Source organism: Molothrus aeneus, chromosome 25, assembly GCF_037042795.1.
Source record: "Molothrus aeneus isolate 106 chromosome 25, BPBGC_Maene_1.0, whole genome shotgun sequence".
Lineage (NCBI taxonomy): Eukaryota > Metazoa > Chordata > Aves > Passeriformes > Icteridae > Molothrus > Molothrus aeneus.
In genome coordinates, this window is record NC_089670.1 from 5,472,871 (window position 1) to 5,488,976 (window position 16,106).

At 45.0% G+C, this 16,106-nt stretch overlaps 2 protein-coding genes across 2 annotated transcripts; both read right to left on the reverse strand.

Moving 5' to 3' along the window:
- Positions 1–207: 207 nt before the first annotated feature.
- ARMC7 (armadillo repeat containing 7) lies at positions 208–2,543 on the reverse strand. Its single transcript, XM_066565662.1, has 3 exons — positions 2,336–2,543; positions 2,111–2,254; positions 208–1,257 (listed from the first exon to the last, which is right to left on the reverse strand). Exons 1-3 carry the CDS (start codon positions 2,400–2,402, stop codon positions 920–922), a joined length of 549 nt encoding a protein of 182 aa, XP_066421759.1. The 5' UTR covers positions 2,403–2,543; the 3' UTR covers positions 208–919.
- A 4,991-nt stretch (positions 2,544–7,534) lies between these two features.
- SLC16A5 (solute carrier family 16 member 5) lies at positions 7,535–16,084 on the reverse strand. The gene is made up of 5 exons (XM_066565737.1): positions 16,031–16,084; positions 14,895–15,141; positions 11,583–11,726; positions 9,739–10,605; positions 7,535–7,776 (listed from the first exon to the last, which is right to left on the reverse strand). Exons 2-5 carry the CDS (start codon positions 15,112–15,114, stop codon positions 7,535–7,537), a joined length of 1,473 nt encoding a protein of 490 aa, XP_066421834.1. The 5' UTR covers positions 15,115–15,141; positions 16,031–16,084.
- Positions 16,085–16,106: the final 22 nt, after the last annotated feature.

Here is a 16,106-nt window from a genome sequence, read left to right on the forward strand (position 1 = left end):
AGGAAGAAGGCTCTCATATGGGAGCAGATCCAGTGTAGGTGTCTGACAGGAAGCACTGGGCTCAACAGTCAAACCTTTTAACTGTTATCGATTTAGCCACCTTGGTTATTGGGTTTTCTCTTGCCTCATGGCTGATAATGAAAAGAGACAAGGCTGGCTTCGATTTCTTAGCCCGTGTGCTTCTCACACAGAAATGATTACACAGCATTTAAGTTAAGTTAATGTTTTATTAACTGAAGCTTTTACAAGACAGTTGTTCTCATGAGCCGGACTGCCATGACCCCCCCCTCCTTTTTTTTTTAAATTTTTTTTTTTTAATTACTTCACCTTTCTCACCAGTGGTAATAAAAGACAAACTTTCCACTTCATTTCTAGAGTAGCTACAGCCTGCCCTATGTAGTGATTCCGTAGCTGGCTGTCTGAGCCATGATTAGAGGAGGGCATAACTAGTGCCATAGGGATGGAGAGATTGTGAACTGCAAGGGCAGGGAAACTCCTTTCTCTGAAGGAGGAATACATTTCTGTGACATTTCAGTGACTTGAGTTGACACTTAGCATCACTTGTCACAGGCACTGAAGGGGAGAGGTGTAGCACAACTAGCCAGGAACTGGAGTGGATGTAATTCTGTCCAATAACCCGAGCAGAACACCCCTCGTTGCTGGGAAGGGTTGTTTGTGCAAGCTGGGTGCTGAGCTGCACTTGGCAAAGCACTTTCCAATGTGCAACCATGACCTGCTTTATTTTAAATATTTGCAGGCTTAGCTGTGTGCTTGGCCCAGCTGCCGTGTTAGTGCTGTTCCTTCCTGTTTGTTAACCAAACACCAGCACTGGTGGGACCAACTCCCCTCTTTAATGCTGCTCTCGACCTGCTGAGCAGAAAGTGAGAACAGCAGGAGGTTCCCCTCTCCACAGCCCTGCTCAGTCCTTGGGCAGAGGAATGCCCACTGCTGTGTGCCTGCTGAGGTTCCTGGCCTCCTCCACCTGCGGAGGGCTGCAGTAGTCCTGCAGGAAGATGGAGGCCAGGTTACTGAGGCGCGTGTTGGCCGAGAGCGAGAAGCGGAGCATGCACTCCACCACGGGCAGCGCCGTGGTCTGCGCGCGCGACCGTGGCGTCGTCAGGAACATCAGCGTGGTCACGGCCGACACCACGGTCTCCTCGTTGGAGCTGGACAGGCAGTTGATGATGGGCTCCACCCCGTTGGCCTCCAGGATGTACTCTTTGTTTGTTTTATCCAGGCACAGGTTGCAAAGACCACCTGGAACGGCAAGAGGAAAGTGTCTGAGGTGATGCAAATTCACCACTCATCCTGTTTCTAACATCCAGATCTTCTGTATGGATGGAAAATTCTTAACGATTCCCTAGGCCATGTGTTTTTGATTGTTTCCGGCAATTTTCCACCAGCACGCTCCTCCTGCGTGTCATTAGAGGGCACTGTTACTGCTGCACATAACTGCTTCCACAGAATGATTCCAGGAATACCCACTCATCCCTACTGGAAGACACAAGCTAGCAGTTTATTGCAGGTGCTATAGAAAGCCAGAGAATGGAGTAACAGAGTTAGTAGCCAAGAAGCACAGAATGTTTGAAACTTGGAAGTTTGAGGTGCAGCCACAAACCTTAAAAATAAAATCCATTTAGTATCATCTCACAGAACCACTCCCAGCATCTGGCCCCTTAGCTTATGTTCAGACCATGAAAAATCGTGGTAAAGTAGTTGCTCAAAAGATTTATTAAAATCGTCAAGTAAGTATTCTAGAAAACCAGTTGCCAATAGCAGAATAGATGTGTACAACGTACCTGGCAAAATCTATGTATTAATGACTGCTTCTCTACAGGAGAGATTTCAGTAAAAAGTTAATCAGGTAGTGTTTAGGATAAAAAACCAAAATCCTTTCCAGAGGCTGTCTTCATTAAGCTCTGTAAGGACATGGAAGACACGCCTGCCTCTGACTTCCCTCCCATTCTGCACTAAACGAGGCTTTATTAGCACAGTGTGAGTTTGTTTTTGGAGCCCTGCGTGCATTTGGGGCGGGTTAGGGACCAAACGGAGCGCGAGGCCCGGTGTCCCTGCCCCGGTGACAGCGGAGGGTGCTCGGGGCTGCCCTTACCCATGGCAAACTCCACCAGGGTCTCGTTGTCCTCGGTCAGCATATCGAGGAACAGGTCCAGCACCTGGAGCTGCCGCAGATACTCGTAGTTGCTGGGATCGTAGGCGAAGTTGGCCAGGTTCGCCAGCACCTGCTCCTTGGCCTCTGCAAGGGAAAAGGAAAAGGGTCGGGGGTGTGAGGAAATGCTCGACACGGAGAGGGCCAGGGAGCAGCGGCGTTTCTTACCTGTGCTGTCCGTCACCTGGAACTCGGTGACGAGCGCCTGCAGGTACTCCAGCCGACCCAGTTCCATCAGGGGACAACGCACCGGGCTGCCTGTTCCCCCGGGCAGCGTCGGCTCAGGGACCGGGTGTAACGAGGAACGGAGACGAACCGGCCGCCTCTGCGCGGCCGGAACAGGCCGGCCGGAACAGCCCGGCCGCCGCCATTTTGTAGGCGGGACAGGGCGGCGCCATCTCCCTTCAGGAGGCGCGGGAGCGGCCACCATTTTGTGGGCGGGGGGCAGCTCTACCCTCAGGCGAAGAGGTGGTGGCTGCTCCGCGTCTCTTTATCTCTTTCTAAATACATTATATATATTATATATTTTATATAAAAAGAAATGAGCCTGTATCGAGATATTTGACTGTCTCATCATATGGCAGAGCTTTGCTGTTTAAGCGCTTGGTTTTGCAAAGCAGCTAACCTTTCCCCACTGATTGCTTAAATAATTTTCACTTCTGTGTATATTTTGCTGTTCCATCCCAATGCTGTTGTCCTTGCGGTAGTGCTGCTCCTGGATCAGTTCCACTTTAAATAACGGGATTGCAATACATGGAGCTGAGGGAGAAAAGGTAAAAACAGGGCACAATACTTGCACAGTGAGGGAAATTATCTGGGGGAAAAACAATGAAACAAACCCAGGGAGTGAATTAAGAGAGCAGCAGGTGATTCCATCTTGGTTGTACAATGGTTTGGGCACAGAGCAGAGGAATTCCCTTGTCTTGAAGTAAGAACTTAGAAACCACCACAATTTTACGTGCTGCGAGAGGGTTCAATTATGGTGCATGTTGTGTAAATACATAAGGTAAAGGTTAATAAAGATCATAAACTGGGAGTGGACTCTGCAGAAATTTGTACTGCTTTTATTGAAGCAATTACGTGCATGGCTGTTCTTCTGTGGATAAGGCAAGGAACAGGCCGTGAGAATATGTTGTCTTTTGTGTTATCTCAAACCCAATTGATTTTCACATCAAGCAAATTAGTCATGGACTGATCCACATGGCACCAGTGACAAGAGTGGTGGGCCGATAACCCACACAGCTGAGGGCACTGAAATATCTGCCCATGACTACATTAAAAAGAAGGATGAGCAAAGAAGCTTCACTGAATGGAGTAATGCTAAATATTTTAACATTGTAATGGTGTGGGAAGACACGGAACATGAAAAGGAAGATATTTATTTCTACTGGTATATAAGTTTAAGCCAGACTAAGTGCTAACAACTTCAGCTCTTAGCATGATTATTAACTGAAGTCGTTATGTATTTAAGTGTATGTCTAAATATAACATGTATTTTTAGCTGCATATTTGAGTATATCTATCTGAAAATGATCAGCAAAGGTGCTACAAACTGTGTCTATGTTAGAATGTTTTGCTATTGTAGTAAGAAATCTCTTCTAATGTGTGCCTTTGTAAGTGGTAAGTGTAGCTATACTTTAAAGCCTCATCTGTCATTAAATAGGAGGCGAATGAGTAATGTGGGAAAGCAGGGCAGAGAAAGCAAACACAGGCAGCTCGTCCATACAAACAGAGCACTGCTGGGATTGACTAATAAGGGGGGAGAACTGTGTTTAAAAAGGAAAAATGTGATTACTTCTGTTTGTAAGAACTGCATTTACCCACCCAATATTGCCTGTATAGTTTAATGGTCTGAGTGCTCCAAGTACGGGCTGTTTGCCAGAGCAGTTCCCAGAGCAGGGGCTGGTCTAGCCAGGGTAGTCACAGCTCCAGGGGCTATTCTGGTGACTTCCATAGCACACCAAAGCCAGAATTCAGGAAATTTTAATTTCTAGTGGTTGTTTCTTTTCTTATAGCTGCTAGCTATGTCTGCAAACAGCAAGCCAAGCTCTTAAATTAAGCGATTTTGCACTTCAGAGGTGTCTTAGAGTGTGTAAGATTGCTGTAACCTTAATTTGGGGTTTATTGCTATTAAATATAAATCATTAATATTGAACTTTCCCAAGTATTACCCTGGCAGGGAATCTTAGGCTTTTAAGGATCATGATCTTGCAATACTTCAGTGTGAATTTCCCAGTGTGAATGTTTCATTTCAGTGAGGAAAGGTGTTTCTTGCCAAAATGCTTATCTTGCAGAATATCTTCAATGATAAAGGGAGCAGGGGAGGGGCAAGAGGGGACATGGGGAGCAAGGAACATTTAATTCTGGTCAATTTTTGTGGCTCTGCTATTTCTCAGAGGTTTATAACCTGGCTGAGTTATTAGTGTTTGTCCCAAATTAAAGCCAGGGTTGTTTTACTCTCTGCAGGTGTTAAAGAAACTGCTTCAGTGAGGCTGGGGTTGCCTTGTGTAAAGGGCTGACCTTAAACTAATGAGGGTCCCCAAGATTCCTGAGGACTGAGTGTTGCTGCCCCTGTAGGATCCCTCTGAGGGGAAATATTTATTGTTCTGTAGCACGCTCAGGTCTCTCCTGTTATCATTTGCCAAGCTCCTGCCAAAGGCAGCTTGGAGCTCAGGTTGGAAATATGCATGGGAGAGGAGACCCACGGAAAGGAGAGGAAGAGGGTTGTTTTTTCTGTTATGGGAACTAAGACATCGTATTCACCTGTGGAAACACAGCATAAAATGTTACTTCTTGTCTGCTGAGGATTTGCTTCATACCTGTAGGTTGTGGATTACTTTTAAAGGGTCTGTGGAAAGTAACCAGGGGAGACAACCATGTTTTCTGGCTTGAGTTCTATTAAAGGTTTCAGTCAGCAACTTGAGAAATGTTAAAATAACAGGTTTGTGAATTGGTTGTTTTTCTTCCCAGAAACCTCCCTCTGCACCTGCAAATAAGTCCCAGTGACACCAGTGATAAGTCTGGGAGTATCAAAAAGCACTTCTGAAAAGCACTCTCCTTGCCTTCCATCCTAAATTATCTTGCACAATCAAGAAATGATCAAAACAGGTATCTTTGCCTTGGTGTAGGAGGAGCTGATCTCTGTGTCAGCTTCAGTTGGTGAAGATTTTTTGGTTTTGCCCAGTACATTTCCTTTTTTATGAAGCAACCAAGCAAAAGCATTACAGGTGGATCAATTGGCTCCATGCAGGAGGTATCTTCCATTGCTCCTTCACCTAACCTTTGTTTCCTGTGAGAAATTTTGGTGGATTGTAGCTTACACCATATCTTGCCTGTTTTGCCCAGGACATTTGTAGTAGTGGGAGGATCTGGGGCTACAATAACCTCATATTTCTGTAAGAGAACAGAAAGGGAATATAGAAAGGTGAAAAGAATTTAAAATTTAAGAATTACACACAGAGAAAATGACAGCCTGTTCAGCTGCTTAGCTGTTTATTTGCAATAGCTAGAAGAAATTTGGGACTTAATCCCTTTTTATTGCTTTTTTGTGAGAAAGCCCCCTCATTTTCCTAGGAATGTACAGCAGGCTCTTTTGGTAAATTGAGAAGCACCAGTCTCTGTTTACTTCATAGTTATGGACCACATAAGCCTTACATAAGTTAATAAACACACGTGATGAGAGATTAGATAAGTATATCTCCCCCTAACCATCCTATTTAAGTATAGGTTTGATCAGGAAATGCAAATCCTCCTGGGTCTGTGATACCAGGGCAGTACTGGAGAAGATACTGAGCTGTGGGAGCAGGAGCCCTTCTGAAGGGCTGATGCCCCTTCTGTGTAAAAGCCACCTGTGAAGCCATCATAGTCTCTGAAGACCTTGGAGTCAGTTCATCCAGAGTGGGTTTTTTTTAATTGGCTTGTTTGTTTTGTCTGGGGAGCTCTAATGAAAGCTGTGGGTTTGTCACTAGGAATGTGAGAGGTCAGTTCTCCAGATAAGCACTGCAGCTGAGTTTGATATAGCAGTTCTTAGACAGGCACTGCAGTTCCATTGAAAGCTGTTACTTCTTCTGTCTCACTCCCGTTTTGTGCTTCCATCTTTTTGATTGTTCTGATGTGTTGGGTTATCCTTATCCACGTGCTTCATGAGCTGTTACCCGCATCTGTTGGATCAGGGATGACATAGAATATGAACAGAGGGAGCTGCTGCTGAGGCTGCTGCAGCAGCCATTGAGCAGTGACAAGCCTAAATCCCAGGGATGTGGCAGAGAATGCCACTTACAGTGGAGGCTGTATGGATAGAAAGTCAGCAACACTGGCTTTTCTCATATGCTTTCCCCATGGATTTCTTTTTAAGTTCTGCTTGCGCTTATAAGAAATACAAGTTATGTTTGTACAAAGCTCTCCATAATGAGAATGCTGGTGTAATTAGGCTCAAAAGTCTAAGACTAAAGAGCTGAACTGATCTCCACAAAGAGGAACTACAGTTGCTCTGTATTTTGCCCTATAAAAGGATGCATATCCTTTTTCTTAGGTCTGATATCACCCTCCCTGCCCCAAATGGATTCCAGTTAATGCTGAAGTGTGTTTACATGAGCCATGAATTCTCTTTTATGATATATTAAACTGCACTTGAGATATCAGTAGTTATACAATGTAGGCACTCCAAGGCATGGTGGATTGTTTTTTGGGGTTTTTTTGAGGCTCTGGAGTTAAATTTTGAGGCTTTGAAATTGTCCTTGGCATGAAGAATTCCTGTGTATGCTTCATAGGAGAAAATAGTTGATCTTACTAGAGATTTTTCTGAGTTCTACAACCCATGCAGCTGCTTTTGTCTAATATTTAGAGATGTGGAAAATAATAACACACTTCCTGTGGAAAGTGTTTGACTTGCCACCTCCAACATGGGAAGCAAAGAGGAAGCCTGTGCACCAAAATTGCATATTCAGATGAGGCAACAATATTTCTTTGGGAAGAACTACCCATTAATACGTGTTATCCAGCACTTCCAACTGGAATGTGCTTGTGAAATTCCAGTGACTTCTTAAAGGTGGTGACTTAACCTAATTGAACTATCCCAGCTTTTGTCTCCTGGTGCTGGGTCCCATGGCTGTTATCCTATGGTTTGCTTTAGGAGAGATCAGATCTCTTTGTGCTTCATCTCCTTGGCTGGTGCTGGGTTCTGTGCTGGGCCCATGATCTGGATCTCTGTCTTGGTGTCTGACAAGGCCCTGTGGAATGCAAGTGCAAAAGGAAGATGACAGTAGTGGAAAGCAGACTGTTTTTTTCTGATCTGCCATCAGTATTGGGCCATGTGTTGCCTTGTACAGACCACTTCATGGTGTAGCACTTTTCCCCCCGTCTTTATTTTCATATGCTCGTGATGTACTCAACTGCTGGAGGGGATTGATTTACAGCCTTTGGTTCTGTTGACATTTCACTGTATTGATATCTGGAGGGATTGTCCAAATGTGCTTTGGAAGCCTCTCTCAATTTGTTTTTTTTTTGCAGAGCACAGAAGCTGAGCCCCATAAATAATGCAGCTGATATCAGGAAGAAGCTGGAGGTGTAGAAGACGTAGTGGAAATCACTGGTTATGTCTACCAGGAGACCTGAAATAGAAGTCAAAGCTTAGCCAAAGAGAAGAGGCACTAAAGGCATTCATTTACATGAACGTTAAACCTGAATCATTCAGCAAACTGCCATATACAAAAGACAGGAGTTTTTAGGGTTTAAAATGTAACACAGTATGGTAATGTAGTGATTCTTATAGGCTGTATGGAAATGCTATAGGATTTGTATATTGTACTAGATTGGTTGAGTGAGAATCAGAATATTCAACACAGAAGACCATTTCTTGTATTCTAACGGGAATTTCGCTCTCTTGCCTCTTAGCTCTTACTTCTTGTCTCTTAGTTCTTGCCTTTTACGCTCTTACCCCTTTTACTCTCTTATGCTTTTGCTCTCTTACCCTCTCATCCTCTCTACCCCTCTCTTCTCTCAGTCCTGCTCTGAGCTGTGGCTGGCAGCTCCCAGCAGGGCCCTGCACCCAGGCCCTTTGCAATAAACCCCAAGTTCCACAACCTGGCTTCAGAGATCTCTCGTCTCCATCCGTCTCGACCGTGCTACCCCCCGTCAATCCTACAACAAGTCAGGTGATACTTCTGTAGAAAGTATTTTTCAATACACACAGAAGTCAGGAAAGAAAGGAAATTGTATTTTTTCCCCAACCTGCTGCTTCATTTTGTTTGCTCAGCAGAGGACCCTTGTGTCACTGCCACTCTATGGCTTTTGGAATGAGTGACCCTATTACATCCTGGGGCAGAAAACAGAGCAACTAGATAGAGAAATAGCTCAGAAACTTACATAGTAAGGTCTCCAAACTGAACACTTGTCTCTAATCCTGTTTAATGAAGGATAAGGAAATTCACAGCACAGCAAGATTATGACTAACATTAAGTGACCTCAATACAAACCATTTAGAAACACGAGATATCAAGGGAATCATTTAATGTTAATATTAGAGATGGAAAAGTGATACTTAGGCCAAATATATGATGCCTTCCATCATCATAAGGCTGTTTATCAATGTGGAAATACTAGAATAATGTTTATTTGCTTGTATTTTTCAGTCAAGATTGGTGATATTTCTTTCCATGGTGTACTTTTCTATAGCAAATTTTAGGACTATGAGCAGAAATGGAGCTGCTTTTACTGTGCTTTTTTTTTTTTCCCATCTGCTGCTCCTGTCAGAGATGACCAAGAAGGGACCTTTTTTGCTCTTTGAGAAAAATGACTGACACGCTAATGGCAGGGAGTACCATGAAATACACTGCATGTTACCACCACATTATTGAACCAGACCAAATTTTCCTGCTGAGTAGCCACAATTCATTGTCTGGAGAAGAAAACTAAAGCATGAACTGAGGTTGACATGCTCAGGTTGACATTTGTTGTTTGTTGGTCTTTTGAATTTACTGCAGGAGCAGGTGTGTCTTGGACAGGTCACTTAGTGGCATTTGGAGGGAACTGTGAATAATTTATTGGACTGAGAGTCATAACTAGCTCCTTTCTTGTCTCCAGAGAAAAATTAATATGCTCCAGAACTTGGAAAGAAGACTGAACAGAAGCTTTTACTGTGGGACTTTTGAATAATGTAGGACTGGTAATAATTGTGAACACAAATAATTCATTTAATGGGATGTTCACAATTTCTTGACACTTCATGGATAAAGCAATGCAAACTGGTAAAAAGGTGAAAAAGTTCGTAGTTATTCCTGTTGGCTTCTTGCCACTGGAAAAAAGCTGTCATTGCTCCCACATGTATCAGGTCACATACCAAGTGAATAATTTTTTCAGTGTGATCTTGATGCAGCTGTAGAAATACTTTCCAGCTGTTAAAAGAGGCTGATGATTCTTTTCCAACCATACTTTTTATACTGCTCCCTTTGCATAACTCACCTACACCATGGGTATGGAAACTCCCTAATTCCTCTTCTTGATGCTCCCAAACACTTGTCACCAGTTTCCAAACCACCACCTTTCCCCCAGCCAGGTTTCATAGCCTCTCTCACCTGTGAGCGGGGGCCCAATGAGGAGGGTGGTGCTCTCTAGGATGGTGAAGAGCCCTAGAGCACTGGAGAACCTGTCCATCTCCACCACATCCATCAGCACCTGGAAGGTGAGCGCCCCAACGCCGCTCATGGCTATGCTGAGGATGACACAGTAGAGGATGAGCACGCTGAACTCAGCTGAGATGACACAGATGAAATTGCTGAGCCCGCAGAGGAGCACGGCCAGGCTGAACAGGTAGATGCGTCTTCCTGTGAAGACTCTGTGTCCTGAGAGCAGCCCTGTGAGAGGGCGGATGAAGATGTTGATGAACCCGATGATGGAGATGAGGAGGGCTGCCTTGCGTTCCTCCACCCCATTGTGGATGGCATAAGGCACAAGGTAGACATGGGGTAAGGCAAAGCCCATCATCATCCAGGTTACTCCAATAGTGTAAATCTGGTAACCTTTGTTTTGACAGAAGATGTCAAAAGCCAGGTACTTCTGCAGCATCTGGAAGCATTTTGTCCTTTTGGTGTGCTGCTGGAGTGTGGGGTGGTGAGGCGATGCTCCATTGGGCAGCTGTTCCTCTTTTGCTCTGCTCCCTGGCTCTTCTTTGGGCTTGGCAGACTGTGGAAGTGACCCTGATGCCAGCTGAATGGGTCTCATGATGGCTCCACAAACACAGCAGTTCAGTAGTATTCCTCCAAAGATGAGGAAGGTGTTTCTCCAACCCATCTCATCCAGCAAGTATTGAGACAGCAGCGGCCACAGCGTGAAACCGAGGGAGACACCGGTGGAGGCCACAGCATTGGCCAGTGTTCGCCACCGTACAAAGTAGTAGCCCAGCACAGTCACTCCTGCCTGGAAGCTGAAACATGATCCCAGACCTAAAGATGAGAATAAATGATCTTTCTTTGTTGTCTTAAAGCATGAAAAGAGCCCAAATTCAGGGTGTACCCACAGATGATTTCATCTGCCATTGAAGCATTTTCTGACCTGCCAGGCCACACAGCCCCCAGGAATTGATTAATACTCAGAAACCCCACACCAGGATGAAGAAGGATGTTATGTGTAAATTAAACTATTTGTGTTCTTGGGTATAGTTAATATATTGATCTAAACTGATGTTATTCTGGGACATGGTGCACTTCTTAAGTTACTATGGAATTGTTCATTAAAAGCTTGGGTTTTATGTGTGCAATGTATACATGCAATGAGCAGTGCTGCTTTCCTGATGCTTTCATCAGGGCTCAGGGAGTTGCTTGTTTTTCTCTGTAAGCAGTGGCTACTGCTTAACTTGCAAGATCCAGCAGGAATGGTTACAGAGTATGGAATTAATTTCTCTGTGTTTTTAAAAACCAAGAGTTGAACGTCAGTTACATAGGAGAAATATTTGAAAGGAAGAGTTCCCATCTGTTACTTCTGTTCAAAACCAACAGGGTCTTTTGTTAGAAAAGATATCTCCATTCTCCCCCAGTTTGGGAGTGGTGAACTACAAGCTCAGGGAACCTGAGAAGGACATTATCGCAACACATTATGTTCCAAGATTGGAAAAACAACAAAAACCCTCCCTTCTTGAAAGACAAAAGGCTGAGAAGCTACTAAAATGAACAGACATCCTTTTTCTCCATGTTACCCTCTGGAGACCTGTAGCTTTTTCCAGAGAGAAGCACTTCCCAGTGAGGTGTGTGCTAAAGGGGTGTGAAGGCCAAGTCTAGTAGCTGTAGGATTTCTGCTGTGCTGGGAGGCTGTTGAGTTCTCCTATTTCACAGATGAGTGGAAAAAATGTGACCAACTTAGTTGGGGCTCTCTCATTTCCCATCTCCAGCACAGCAGCTGAGTTTCCTTGCTTTCTAGTACGTACCAGTGATGAGGCCAGCTGTGAGGTACAGCTGGCTGATGGACCTGCAGAAGGAGCTGGACACCATTCCCAGCCCGCTGAGCAGCCCACCTAGCATCACCACGAACCTGCAGCCAAACCGCTTCACCAGGATGCTGCACAGGGGCCCTGGAAGTAGAGAAGGAAAAGGGAAGCTGTTAGGGATGAAGGAAGTATTTTGTACCTGCTGGATTGCTGCAATTATCAAATGATGTAGTCTAGAGACCCTGAAGGTTTTCCCAGCAGCTTAATGTAGTGGGGGAGACGGGAAGAGAAAATATATTCTGTGATCCTCCCAAGTGCTTGGCCAGCTTGTTGGCTGAGGTGACGTCTGTCATCTGCGGGGATTTTGACCATCAAGTAGGATGTGAGGGATTTTCATTAAAACCCTTGGAAATGGACTTCTGGTGAATTCCGTGAGATTATGATAAATTACTTGTTTGTTAATGACATTAACATCCTTCATTTTGGGGCAGGGAAAGATTAGATCACATCTGCAGCCCGCCAGTGGGAGGGTGCTTCTCTTTGCATTCTCTGGGAGAAGAAGATCTGAAGGTAGTTTCTTTTCCTGTTCCCTCAAGAATCCTCAGGGTTTTCCAGGTTTTATTAACATTTTTCTCAATTCTGAACACTTAAGGTTATGGAAGCAAATGCAAAATGACTGTAAGCTGCAGAATTAGGAGTTAGTCAGTGTAGGGAATATAACCTGCGGCATATTTGTGACCTAAATCAACATCTGGTTTGAAATAAAATCCACACAGTCAAGTGAACAGTGGAACATTATTAAAATTAGGAGTGCAGCTGTCTATATTTTGATCTGCTTGGGAGATTTTCACCTTAGACTTCACTGGCCTTTGAAAAAGTGTCCAGCAAATGTGACTGGATTATTTTTCCTCCTGCTGAAGACATTAAGGATGGTACTGCTGTTTAACTAGCCCAAGAAGGCATAAATTGAACAATATAAGAGAATGAGATTGACTCTAAAAACCATAAGGGTTTGTTGTGAATTAGTTCCTGGTTACTTGTTGTCTGGGTTTCAAATGTTATTTCTCACTTGCCTGGGGCTTTTGTGCTTTCTTTTGCAACAATATCAACAAAAGTGCTGCATTTATATGAGTTAGTGCAGAGTGTTCCGTGTGCATGGATATCTAGGAGCAGGAACCTGTAATGGCCCGAAATTCCCTTTTGGACACAGATGTAGCACCCTAGGTCTCTCAAATTATCTTATAACAAAATAATCACTAATGGCTTTTACCTAGGAACGCAGCACCGATAATGGAATATGTTTGGCTGAGTTATGAGCTATTGTTTGCCCTGTGCCCTTCCCCATTTCCTTCCATAGCTCTCCTGCATGGAGCCTTCTCCCAGTACTGACTGCTCTGGGAACAGGCTGCTCTGCCCATTTCCCTTTCTCTTCCAATTTTTGCAACAAATAAATTTTTTCCCCTTCAGTTCCTCTGAATTAAAAGGAATAAATGTGAAGAAAAGAGAGTGGCACCTTTAAGAGATACTAGTGACAACAGCATGCAATTTTGGGAAAGATTTAAGTGCTGAAATGTAACTGGAGAACCTGAATCAAGTAAAGCCTGGCCCCGTCCAAAGGAGGTCAGAAGTTGCAGCAAAAGCCATATGTGCTTGGCCTGAGAGGGAAGCTTTGATCTCTGTTTATTTTGTTGTTTTTTTTTTTTTCTGGTTTATGTTACTGCTGCCTCCTGCCACTGGGGGAAAGAATAAATCCTCCTGTGCTCTAACACCCTGCAATAGGAGACATAACTGGCAAGCAAAGTACAACTCTCTGGCTGTGCCCTGACAAATTCTATTGTGAATATCAACACAAAGCTATTCTTTCCTTATCTAATTTATAACTTTTGGATCTATGTATTGGCTGTCGTTGTATTACCTTTTACAGTGGTTCTAGCCTCCTACACAACAATTACTTCATTAAAAACTACAGGATAATTGACATTCTTGTGGATACTGCCAGAGCTGTCCTTCCTGGACATGCTGGGACCAAGTTGCTTCTGAGATCATTTCCCAGAGCCAGCAGGTCCCAGTTGGATCCTCCCCACTAATGACAGAAGGATCACAGGGGCCGGAAAGCAGGATGGGGAATGCCCAACAGCTTCCAGATTCCAAGCCCCGAGGATACTACTTTATTTCTGCTGACTCTCAGTGGTGATTCCTCCCCTTGTTGCTTCCCTGACATCTCTTTCCATCTGCATCTTGATATTTTGGACCCAGCTGTTTCTGCTAAGGTGCAAACTCTCAATTCGATGCAGGTGGCTGCTAGCCATATCCTGCATGGTACAGACTGAACCTGCCATAGCCTTCACATCAGTGTGACTCAGGGCTCTGGGGTTGTTTTTTTTGCTTTATAATGTAGTGTCAACTTTCACCAGCATTGGAAGGCAGCAGGAATGAACTCAAGGAGAAGCTTGGATACATGGGCAACACTGGGAACTTTCCTTCTGTTGCCTGGTAGGGTTTGGGTTGTCTGTTTATCAAATAAGCACAGGATTTGTATGGGTCACAAAGCACAGACCACTCATTGGGAAGTCCTTGAGCTGCTGGGGATTTGGTTTTCTCTCTGCAGGAAAAGAATCCCCACATCTGTGTGTGGAATCTGGGACCACTGCCCTGTGCTGCTCCCATATTTTTTTTGAGGGGAAAACCAGTGATTCACTCCAGTATCCACAGAGCACAATGATCCTTCCAGCCCTGCAGCCGTAGGTGCTGCCTGACCCACATTCTGCACTGATCCAGCCCTGCTCACATCCACCCTGATGCCTGCGTAGGTGTGCGCTCCGTGCCACTACCCAAGGAGCTGCTTTTAAGGCTTTGCCTCAGCTGGCAGCCCTGAGGAGCTCAGCTTTTGGCATCTCTTCAGCCACAAAGAACAGAGCTGTCATGTGGCATTTGGAAGGAGATGTGCTCTCGTGGACAAGATGAACCAAGAAAGCACCGGAGCTCCAGCACTATGTGCTGGCTTATTCAAAGAGCTTCTGTGAGAAATAACTATGTTTTTGCTGATCTGGAAAAACTGAGCTGAGAAAGGGATTTGCCTTCTTTGACCAAGGATCTTGGCTGACTCTGAGAGTGACAAAAGAGAGCATGGAATCTGTGGACGTTTAGCTTTGGACTGTGAGATCCAACTGTCTTGGAAGTGCTGTGCACTGCCAAACAGCCAGTCCCTTCCACCACCCGCTTTAATGAAATGCTGAAAGTATCCTCATTACATCCCCCCACCAACAGCACAAGGGCAGGAGGTGGAGGAGGCCATTCCCTGCCATCACTCACCCCCTCCGTGCAGCACGGCCACCATGATGGACGGGAACCATGATGTCTCGCTGTTGCTGGCCTGGAACTCCTGCTGGAGGTCCGTGAAGAAGATACCGATGCAGCAGGGGAAGCCCAGCGTCAGCCCCTGCAGCACCACTGCAGCCAGCAGGACCATCCATGCCCATCCCTGGTCCTGGGGCTTGGCAGTGCCGCGTCCTGCTGCTTCTCCTTGGGACATGATAGCTCCGTTCTCCTCTCAGCCAGTCTGCTGGGGAAGGGAGTGCAGCTACCACGCAACCCTCAGCCCAGCGAACAGGCCTTCAGGGAAGAGCTGATGGTGTTCCTGAGGCTCAGAGCACTGGTGAGTCCCACACCTTTCCCAGCTGACACTCTTGACTTCTTGCTTTGCATTTCTTCCAGCACCTCCCTTCCTTCTCACTACAGGATCCTGGCACCAGATTGTTTAAGAAACCACTGCCTTCTCCTTTTATATTTCACAAGACTGTGACCACAGCCAGGTAGAGGACAGGACCACACCTCCTCTGAGGTATGAATTGGCTTTACCTAGTTCCGCCCTTATTTTCCCTTTCACCTGCTTTCATCATATGGAGTCCCCTTGCTGGCAATTGCTAAGGTCACTCAGTCCGTGCCGAGGAGGAAAAACTGCAAATGCCAAGCAAAATAGAGACCTATAAAGGTTCTGTATCACAGCAGAGCTCAGTGTGAACCTTTCAGGAAAACTACACCTATGTACAAAGTGCTGGTGGTGAAAAAACCTTTTAAAAGCCATTAATTAATTAGAATCCAGTGATGGCAGATAGGCTTTTGCTTTACCTCTCTAGATCTAGAGCTGCTTCTGAGAGATCCCAGTTTGGATTTCTCTGAGACTGACAGAAACATATAGCAATATCATTCTGCATCCTCTCCACATGAATAAACATGCATAAAATAATAATCTCTGGCAGCTGGATGAGCTCAGAAAAAGTGCCCATAAGGTAAATGCACAGCGCAATATTTACTTAGCACTCGAATAGTGTTTTTTCCCTAAAACAGCAGCTGCATTGAGGTTTTATGTGCAGCTTTAGAGATGAATAATAGTTTGATTTTGCTCATTATTTCAAATATGCCATGGTGGCAGAAAGTTAGTTTCATACCTCAGGCTGAGACCAGAATTTGTCAAACGGAGGGCGGTGCCGCGTGGCTGCGGCTCATCCCCTGTGTGCGCAGCCC

Coding starts and splice junctions, on each gene's coding strand:
- SLC16A5 (XM_066565737.1), bottom strand. CDS start 15,114: ATGTCCCAAGGAGAAGCAGCAGGACGCGGCACTGCCAAGCCCCAGGAC. Junction 10,606..11,582: donor CACAGCTGGCCTCATCACTG/GTACGTACTAGA, acceptor TCTCATCTTTAG/GTCTGGGATCATGTTTCAGC. Junction 7,777..9,738: donor CATTGGGCCCCCGCTCACAG/GTGAGAGAGGCT, acceptor CTTCTATTTCAG/GTCTCCTGGTAGACATAACC.
- ARMC7 (XM_066565662.1), bottom strand. CDS start 2,402: ATGGAACTGGGTCGGCTGGAGTACCTGCAGGCGCTCGTCACCGAGTTC. Junction 2,255..2,335: donor CCAGGTGACGGACAGCACAG/GTAAGAAACGCC, acceptor TTTCCCTTGCAG/AGGCCAAGGAGCAGGTGCTG. Junction 1,258..2,110: donor CCTGGTGGAGTTTGCCATGG/GTAAGGGCAGCC, acceptor TTGCCGTTCCAG/GTGGTCTTTGCAACCTGTGC.